Source organism: Oncorhynchus kisutch, linkage group LG3 (genome assembly GCF_002021735.2).
Source record: "Oncorhynchus kisutch isolate 150728-3 linkage group LG3, Okis_V2, whole genome shotgun sequence".
In the NCBI taxonomy this organism is placed as follows: Eukaryota; Metazoa; Chordata; class Actinopteri; order Salmoniformes; family Salmonidae; genus Oncorhynchus; species Oncorhynchus kisutch.
This window is the reverse complement of record NC_034176.2, coordinates 34,567,218-34,577,356: the sequence shown is the minus strand read 5'-3', so window position 1 is coordinate 34,577,356 and position 10,139 is coordinate 34,567,218. Positions and strand designations below refer to the sequence as shown.

The 10,139-nt window shown below is 41.1% G+C and overlaps 1 protein-coding gene across 1 annotated transcript; it reads right to left on the bottom strand.

Annotated features, from left to right (window-relative positions):
- Positions 1–3,660: 3,660 nt before the first annotated feature.
- On the bottom strand, positions 3,661–9,596 carry LOC109872239 (purpurin). Its single transcript, XM_020463410.2, has 6 exons — positions 9,287–9,596; positions 8,835–8,953; positions 8,468–8,604; positions 4,813–4,925; positions 4,315–4,527; positions 3,661–4,178 (listed from the first exon to the last, which is right to left on the bottom strand). Exons 2-6 carry the CDS (start codon positions 8,949–8,951, stop codon positions 4,168–4,170), a joined length of 591 nt encoding a protein of 196 aa, XP_020318999.1. The 5' UTR covers positions 8,952–8,953; positions 9,287–9,596; the 3' UTR covers positions 3,661–4,167.
- Positions 9,597–10,139: the final 543 nt, after the last annotated feature.

The window sequence follows — 10,139 nt, the reverse complement described above, 5'->3', positions numbered from 1 at the left end:
GTTCAACACCTGATTAGTTATTGCAGCGCCATAGATAATACAAAAGTCATGTATTTCATAAGAAGCAAGTCAGAATGTTTTAAAGCTAGTTCCATTACTAAACAGTAGCTACAAGGGTTTTCTCCAATGAGTTTCTTGCTCTTTGTCGAGTGTCCTCGTGGCTGGTGAAGGGTTAACGTCTTCTTGAGTCTCTGGCACTGGAGTAGGGACTAGAGTCTGGGTACTAGCTGGTCTCTAGGATTATGATAGGAGGCTGTACTCCAATAGTTGGCGATAAAGGGAACCTGTTTGCCTAGTATGGATTCATGGCAAAGACATTTGTGGAATAGGGATTCAAGCTATTTGGAAACTGGTTACAGGGGTTAGGGTATGAGGGGTCAATCTATATGTGACCTGGGGAAGAGTATTCTGTAGCACGGGTAGTCCAGGTTTGTTTCCGATGTTTCCTCTGCTGACTAATCTTTGTCAGTATGGTACCTAGATCACGTAAGGGGATGGGGTCAGTTAACAGTAAGGGGATGGGGTCAGTGATGAGAATGTAAAACAATATCATGCCATTAAAATGAAATGTATATCTTTCAACCCCAACCACTATATGGTCTGGCTAGTGCAATAACACACAGCTTACCTCATAGCTCAAACCTCTGGCCTTCCTGACAAGTTTTTCTAACGAAACAAGTTTTAAAGGAGACTTTGAGACAGATGAATATGATAAAGACATTCAAAGGGTTATTGTGTATTTTGACTTACTGGAGCTGCTAGACAAAGATATAATGAACCAAGCAGCAAAATGAAGGTGTTCATACTGGACATTCACCTGTGAGACAAAGATTGTTTATTGACAGATATGACTAGTTTTGCTAACTTAGCTTGAGCATTTCCAATTTCAAAGGAAAATCAAGCATTCCATGAATAAATCATGTCATAAAATCTTAAGTGAAAACTGATGAGAGAAGGCCTCATCAACATAGCTTTACCTTTGAAAAAAACGAGATGTGCCATTAATACAGGCAACGAGTGGAGGACAGAGGAGCCTCTTAAAGAAGAAGTTACAGGTCTGTGAGAGCCAGAAATCTTGCTTGTTTGTAGGTGACCAAATACTTATTTTCCACCATAATTTGCTAATAAATTCATAAAAAATCCTACAATGTGATTTTCTGGATTTTGTTTCTCATTTTGTCTGTCATAGTTGAAGTGTACCTATGATGAACATTACAGGCCTCTCTCATCTTTTTAAGTGGGAGAACTTGCACAATTGGTGGCTGACTAAATACTTTTTTGCCATACTGTACGCTATACGTAAAGTTAGGGTCCAGTCAGTAAGAAGTTTAGCACTTACACCAGCGAGCCCCGTGGCAACAAATTAATAAAACCAAAAGCTTACCTTGACCTGGAAGAGTTCCAGTGCTGTGTTGGATAGTCATAGCCAGCTAGCTAACATAGCATCCCTCTGTTTGAGCAGGGTGTTTGAGTAAGCTAAACTAGCTAGCTGCATTTGCGAGCTAAGTAAGTGAAACTGAATGTGAAAAAAATGACAATCTCTATCTCTTCTTCATTTTGGAAAGAATGTATTTGTTAAAAACTGTTCAACTGTTGTCTTTCTCTCTCTTTGAGTCAACTAAACACCAGATTGTATGCACTGCAGTACTAGCTAGCTGTAGCTTATGCTTAAGCTTATGATCTCTGATCCTTTGATTGGGTGGACAAGATGTTGATTCATGCTGCAGGAGCTCTGAAAGTTTGGAGGACGTCCTCTGGAATCTGTCATAATTAACGTGTAAGTCTATGGAAGGGGGTGAGAACCATGAGCCTCCTAGGTTTTGTATTGAAGTCAATGTACCCAGAGGACGACGGAAGATAGCTGTCCTCCGGCTACACCATGATGCTACCCTACCGAGTGCTGTTGAGGCTACTGCAGACCTTCATTGCAGAATAGTGTGTTTTAATCAATTATTTGGTGACGTGATTATATTTAGTATAGATTTACCTAAAAAATGATAACTTTTTAAATGTTTTACAATGTATAGGATGGTCCTCCCCTTCCTCCTCTGAGGAGCCTCCACTGCTCCTGTGTAAGCTGTAGCTCTGTAGTTAGCATTCTTTCAACATGCACTGTTAGTACTGCTGCAGCAAGATCCATTCTTGGGATTGTCATCTGTTTCAACGGTGCTGCTCTTGCCTTTCCCATTATGAAAGCTAAATGCACGTGATCTTCAGAATTGGTCAGTCTCAGGTAGTTTACGTTGCAGTACCCTGATTCACTTGCATCACAGAAGTGGTACAGTTGAGCTGACTTGATCTGTCAAAAGTTATTTGGCAGTCTGCCGTAGGTCTACCAGCCATCTTTGCCATGATTGGATGTAGGCCTCTGGAATTTCATCATCCCATCCATAGTTAAGCTTACATAACTCCTGCAGGATGTGCTTTGTGGTGAATATGAACAGAGCTAGAAATCCAATCAGATCATACACATAACTGACAGTACACAGAATACCTCTCCTGGTAAAGGATTGATTATTCATGGCCACTTGAAACTTGAATGTTTCCTCTTCTACACACCACTGAACCCTCAGGGCTCATTCTAAAGGGAGGTGTTCTTTGTCTGAGTCGAGGTTCTTCACCTCCTTGACTCTCTCTGCCTCTTGAATCAAGGCCAACACAGAGTGGTTTGTTGCTGATCCATTTCATCAAGCGACAGTCTTGAATTGTTTGCACAGTACTATGGCTTGCCCTTCAGTTGGTACAGACTTCAAGCAGTCATCTACATGGAAGTTGTCTTTGATGGTGTCAACTGCTTCAACTGAGAAGCTGCTCTTGTTATCCTGTGCAGTCTTCTTCAGAGCATAACTATCACAACTGGATTAGTCCCCAAAACATATGCACTGTCATCCTGTACTCAGTAAGACTCTGACTGACATCACTTCACTAACACCTGTTAACCACCTTCCACAGTTCCATAAATGTTGGTGCGATTATCCCAATTAGCAGTTCAATGTCGATGTGAGATTTGAGATTACTGAACCTATTTCAGATAACCACTTCTTTACTGCTTCTTGAGTGGGGATATGCTCTTTCATGACCAGGATTTCGCCTTGGGTGTACAACTCTGGTAGTTCAATTAATTATTTACCTTCTAGACTACATACTTCGAAGCCAGTCACAATGGAGCTGTTGACTGTTTTTTCTTGTCCCATTAGTACGCAGAAAGATTCAGTTTTTTATCCTCCTTCACATGCAACTTTCTTTTTAAAGCTTTAGTGCAGAAGCTTGCACTGCTTCCTGGATATAGGAAAGGGCTTTGTTCGAATTGGATACCTTCACCTGCACTGGTATGATGGGAAGAGGAGTAGTGTGGTTGCCAACCCGTGTTGCCTTGCATCTCTAGTGAGACCAGTGCGCTGCTCATTGACGTTTTCTGTTTCTTTTCCTCTATCCCCTTTCCTGTAGCCTTCTTCCTTGTTTCTCTGTATGTGGAGAATTTAGGTGGTACTGAATCTGTCTCCAAATCAGGACTTTAATTGTCTTTCTTCATATGCATGAATAGTGGGGCAAAAAAGTCAGCCACCAATTCTGCAAGTTCTCCCACTTATAAAGATGAGAGAGGTCTGTAATTTTCATCATAGGTACACTTCAACTAAAGAAATCCAGAAAATCACATTGTAGGATTTCTAATTAATTTATTTGCAAATTATGGTGGAAAATAATTATATAAGAAATATTTAGAAATGTCACATTCAATAAGTAAAAGCTTTGTGATTTTTTTTTAACCACCTTGAATCATTCACTTTTCATCAGACAGTGAACATTAGAATGCTCATGTCCATGGACAATGTATTCACAAAGTCACTGACAACGCAAAGTTACCTTCAAATGTTTTATTGTCGCCAACACAAACTGATGAAAAGTGAATGAGTGAAACAACACTGTGGTGTTGATATTGATTTAGGTAATTCTGTGATGTACAGTACACCACATTCAGTACATTTTTCTAAATCAATTTAAGTGATTGGGTTGGTGCAGGCGTCATGCCCTTTTATTTAAGGGGGCATAGAATTACTTTCATAAAAAAATCATTTGCATGCAATTTCCCTCTTCAGTCGTCAATAGGTGTCTCTGTCCAAGCCAGTAGGGATCCTTTGGCAGCACAAGTTCCTTTGTGGTAGACGTTTAGCAAGCTCCTGTTGAGGAGAGGGTATGAAAAAGGGGGTCAGGTGGGGAATGAACTTCTAGAACATAGACCATCCAAAAAAAAGCACTTTGTAATGACTTGATGTAAGAAGGGCTGTATTAATAAAAATGTAATTGGACACTTACCAGACTGCAGCACAGGCTCAAACTGTCCAGCCATGCAGATCTCCTCTTGCTTGGCGCGAATGCTCCTCTGGATGGTTGGGGGCAGGCCACGGGGGTTACGAGAGAAGATAAGGGAGTAACCATCCTCACAGCTTCCATCGTCCTTTAGGGTACGGCAGGCATAGGTGATGGCATAGTTTTCATAGTCTGTGTCAATCACCCAATAGTTGTCACCTGAGAAAAGAGGAGGGTATATTTTGAGTCTCGAGGGTGGCTTACTGTTGGTTGTTAATGATGTGTCTCTGTGCCTGTAAGTGTATAGGCATATTGTCTATAAGGGTATATTGTGGTCTTGTAGTGCTCAGTTGGTAGAGCATGGCGCGTGCCACACCAGGATTGTGGTTTTTGCTTCTAGGGCCACCGACACATAAAAATGCATGCACGCATAACTAAGTCGCTTTGGATAAAGCGCTGGCTAAATGGCATATATATATATATATATTTATTCAGAAAATGTACCTCCGCTGGACAGATAGCTGGCCAGGCCCTGGTAGTTCATGAACATCTTTCCAGGGTTGGCAGAGTCAGGCACAGTGTACTGGGCAGCCATGTCAGCGCACACAACCCAGAATCTGAAGATGGATGTCAATGGTGGAAAAAGCTATTGTAAAATACAGTACCAGTCAAAAGTTTGGACACGCCAACTCATTCAAGGGTTTTTCTTCATTCGTTTTCTACATTGTAGAATAATAGTGAAGACATCAAAACTATGAAATAACACACATGGAATCATGTAGTAACCAAAAAAGTGTTAAACAAATCAAAATATATTTTATATTTGAGATTCTTCAATGACAGCTTTGCACACTCTTGGCATCCTCTCAACCAGCATCAATTAACAGGTGTGCCTTTTTAAAAGATAATATGTGGAATATCTTTCCTTCTTCAGAAGATAGCTCTATTTGGTAAAAGACCAAGTCCATATTATGGCAAGAATAGCTCAAATAAGCAAAGAGAAACAACAGACCATCATTACTTTAAGACATGAAGGTCAGTCAATCCGTAACATTTCAAGAGCTTTGACAGTTTCTTCAAATGCAGCTGCAAAAACCATCAAGCACTATGAGGAAACTGGCTCTCCTATAGGGAGGAGGTCAGAGACCTGTCCGTGTGGTGCCAGGACAACAACCTCTCCCTCAACATGATCAAGACAAAGGAGATGATTGAGGACCGAGCACACCCCCATTCTCATCGATGGGGCTGCAGTGGAGCAGGTTGAGAGCTTCAAGTTCCTTCGTGTCCACATCATCAACAAACTAACATGGTCCAAGCACACCAAAAACAGTTGTGCATTACAAAACCTATTCCTCCTCAGGAGACTGAAAATATTTGCCATGGATCCTCAGATCCTCAAAAGGTTCTACAGATGCACCATCGAGAGCATTCTGGCATCACTGCCTGGTATGGAAACTGCTCTGCCTCCGACTGCAAGATACTACAAAGGGTAGTGCGAAGGGCCCAGTATATCACTGGGGCCAAGTCATCCAGGACCTCTATACCAGGCTGTGTCAGAGGAAGTCCCTAAAAATTGCCAAAGACTCCAGCCACCCTAGTCATAAACTGTTCTCTCTGCTACCGCATGGCAAGCGGTACCAGAGCGCCAAGTCTAGGTCCAAGAGGCTTCTAAACAGCTTCTACCCCCAAGCCATAAGACTCCTGAACACCTAATCAAATTGCTACCCAGATTATTTGCATTGCCCCCCCCCTTTTTACACTGCTGCTACTCTCTGTTGTTATCATCTATGCATAGTCAATTTAATAACTCTACCTACATGTACATATAACCTCAACTAACCGGTGCCCCCGCACATCGACTCTGTACCGGTCGGTACCCCCTTAATATTGTCTCGCTATTGTTATCTTACTGCTGCTATTTAATTACTTGTTACTTTTATTTCTTATTCTTATCCATATTTTTTTAAATTGCATTGTTGGTTAGGGGCTCGTAAGTAAGCATTTCACTGTTAGGTCTACACCTGTTATATTCAACACATGTGACTAATAAAATTTGATTTGATGAGGACCGTCACAGGAAAGGAAGTCCTAGAGTTACCTCTGCGGAAGAGGATAAGTTCATTAGAGTTACCAGCCTCAGAAATAGGCAAATAACCGCACCTCAGACACGTCTCAACATCAAATGTTCAAAGGAGATTGCGTGAATCAGGCCTTTATGATTGAATTGCTGCAAAGAAACCACTACTAAAGGACACCAGTAATAAGAAGAGACTTGCTTGGGCCAAGAAACACGAGCAAGGGACATTGGACTGGTGAAAATCTTTCCTTTGGTCTGATGAGTCTGAATTTGAGATTTTTGGTTCCAACCAACGTGTCTTTGTGAGATGCAGAGTAGGTTAACGGATGATCTCTGCATGTGTGGTTCCCATCATGAAGCATGGAGGAGGAGGTGTAACGGTGTTGGGGTGCTTTGCTGGTGACTCGTCGGTTATATATTTAGAATTCAAGGCACACTTAAACAGCATGGCTACCACAGAATTCTGCAGCGATACACCATCCTATCTGGTTTGCGATTAGTGGGACTATCAATTGTTTTTCAACAGGACAATGACCCAATACACCTCCAGGCTGTGTAAGGGCCATTTGACCAAGAAGGAGAGTGAAGAATCAGATGACCTGGCCTCCACAATCACCCGACCTCAACCCCATTGAGGTGGTTTAGGATGAGTTGGACCGCAGAGTGAAGGAAAACAGCCAACAAGTGCTCAGAATATGCAGGAACTCCTTCAAGACTGTTGGAAAAGCATTCCAGGTGAAGCTGGTTGAGAGAATGCCAAAGCTGTCATCAAAGATAGTGTACAAAGCTGTCATCAAGGCAAAGGGTGGCTACTTTGAAGAATCATGGTTACTACATGATTCCATATGTGTTACTTCATAGTTTTGTAAAAAATAGTTTAAAAAATAGTTTTAAAAAATTAATTGAGTAGGTGCGTCCTAATCTTTGACTGGTACAGTATATACACTGAACAAAAATAGAAAACACAACATGCAACAATTTCAAAGATTTTACTGAGTTTCAGTTCATATAAGGAAATCAGTCAATTGAAATAAATAAATTAGGCCCTAATCTACAGATTTCACATGGCTGGGAATACACATATGCATCTGTTGGTCACAGATACCTTAAAGTAAGAGTGTGGATCAGAAATCAGTCAGTATCTGGTGTGACCACCATTTGCCTCATGTAGCACGACACATCTCCCTCGCATAGAGTTGATCAGGCTGTTGATTGAGGCCCGCGGAATGTTGTTCCACTCCTCTTCAATGGCTGTGCAAAGTTGCTGGATATTGGCAGGAACTGGAGCACGCTGTCGTACACGTCAATCCAGAGCATCCCAAACATGTTCAATGGGTGACATGTCTGGTGAGAATACAGGCCATGGAAGTACTGGGCCATTTTCAGCTTCCAGGAATTTTGTACGGATCCTTGCAACATTATCTGTGCATTATCTGTAAGGTTCTGATTTTCTATTCTTTTTCATACACGTGATCTATGGTTGTGAGGCCAGTTGGACGCACTGCCAAATTCTCTAAAACGATGTCGGACGCGGCTTATGGTAGCGAAATTAACATTCAATTACTTGGCAACAGCTCTGGTGGACCTTCCTGTAGTCATCATTCCAATTCCACACTCCATCAAAACTTGAGACATCTTTGGCATTAGGTTGTGTGACAAAACTGAACATTTTTATTGTCCCCAGCACAAAGTGCACCTGTGTAATGATCATGCTGTTTAATGAGCTTCATGATATGCCACACCTGTCAGGTAGATGGATTATCTTGGCAAAGGAGAAATGCTCACTAATAGGAATGTAAACAAATGTGTGCACAACATTTTAAATAAATACGTTTTTTTGTGCATGGACAATTTCAGGGACCTTTTATTTCAGCTCATGAAACATGGGACCAACACTTTACATGTTGCGTTTATATTTTTGCTCAGTGTAGTTACTCATCACAGATACAGTACTAGAATACAATTATGAGCAACATGTATAGGTAAGCCTTATGTTTTCACTCCAACAAACTGAATGACTAGGGAATGGCACATTTCTAAGAGTATTACCATTTCATCAGAAATAATCTCCAGCTCTCTTACCCGAACAGTGTGACACGGCCCTTGGAGGAGGCAACCATGGAGCCGTCGTCACCGATGGTGTACTCCGCTGAGATGTTGTCCTGGAGGAACAGACCCTCAGGGTCCTTCTTCTGCAGAGCGTACCACTTCCCTGCGTACTGGAGTGCAAACGCATAAACAGCAACAGGTTAGTTGAAGGGCCTTGCATGTAGGACTGTTGTAGCCTCAGCAATAATCATTTCCTACATACTGGAGAGTGGCACAATATTTGTCTAACTGCGTACGGTAGTACTGGCACACATGAAACAGATAGATGTAATGCAACCTTGCAGGTAGGTCTGCTATAGACTACGTACTACACAACCTGTGTATTGTAGTCTGTACTCACTCTCTTGGGGTCAAAGTCCTCCTTGACTGTGAAGCTGTCCACCACACAGGAGGCAGCCCAGCTCTGCTCCAGACCCACCAGGAGCACGACCACCAGGGCGAGCATATGGAAATTCATTTCTAGAGGAGACAGAAATTCCATTCGTAGAATTGTATACGCATGTAAGAACAAATTAAAGTGACATTAGCATGTCTATTTTGATAGAGCACAATAGCTATTAACAATTCCAAATCATAACTTGGTAAACTGACAAGCTGACTATGGTGGAACGTTTCAAAGTTTATCTCATCTTCTCTCAAAATTTCTCTACAAATTGGTCCCAGATAAAACTATTTACAAACCATTTTATAAAAATGATAACGTTATAATATTTAACAAAGCCAAATAATCAGATAAATCTATATTAGCAACAAGATTTGAACAACATTCCCATGAAAAGTTCCAAAACTTACCTGTAATGGAACAAAGCAAGTGGTGAAGTTTCAATGAAGTTGTAGGTATGTGTTTCTCTTCGACTGTGTTTGTCTTCTGTCTAGGATCCTTATATACCCAAGGAACAGACGAGCTCACTGATTATTTTCACATTCTGGTCCTAAATCTAGCACTAATCCAGTTAACTAAATCCTGTAAGCCGTTGAATTTTCCCATGCAGCACTGAAATGGCTTTATGTAATTGTATCAGTGGTGTATAATAGTCTAAACTCAAAGAAAGCACATGTCTAGGGAATTAGTTCACCTCAGCCAAGCCAAAGTACTGTTTACACATGGGAATGGCAATACTAGTGTATTTTAGGCTACAGAAGTGTATTGTTAGATAGTTCCTTATTGACATGCAAATTAAATGGAAATAAATTACACATGTATTTATCACCAGTTGGTATCACTTCCTTTTAACTGAATTTGAATAATATGAAGGATAAATAAAGAGGGACTGGATGTCAAGTTGGGGCAGCTGACGTAAAAGTACCAATCAAACCTACCATTTACACAGGGAGCCCAATTCTGGTCTTATTGTCACTTATTGGTCTTTTGACCAATCAGAATAGCTCTGAAGAAGATCTGATGTAAAAAGATCTGATGTGATTGGTCAAAAGACCATTTGTGGAAAAAATATCAGAATTGGGCTGCCTGTGTAAAAGTAGCCATACTGTGCCTGTAAGCTACAGATGTGTGTCCTCAGTCCACTTGGTGAAGTTGTTTCAAAGACAATATTCTCACACTCTGTATCAACTGTGGGTGGGCTACCATTGTTTTACCTGTTAAGTGAGCAAAATATAATATCCACAAATTACATTCATACATTCT

Excerpts from the sequence above, each read along its gene's own strand:
- LOC109872239 (XM_020463410.2), bottom strand. The coding sequence starts at position 8,951 with ATGAATTTCCATATGCTCGCCCTGGTGGTCGTGCTCCTGGTGGGTCTG. Across the intron at positions 8,605-8,834 it reads AGGACTTTGACCCCAAGAGA|TACGCAGGGAAGTGGTACGC; the intron begins GTGAGTACAGAC and ends TTTGCACTCCAG. Across the intron at positions 4,926-8,467 it reads GGCCGTGTCACACTGTTCGG|ATTCTGGGTTGTGTGCGCTG; the intron begins GTAAGAGAGCTG and ends ATCCATCTTCAG.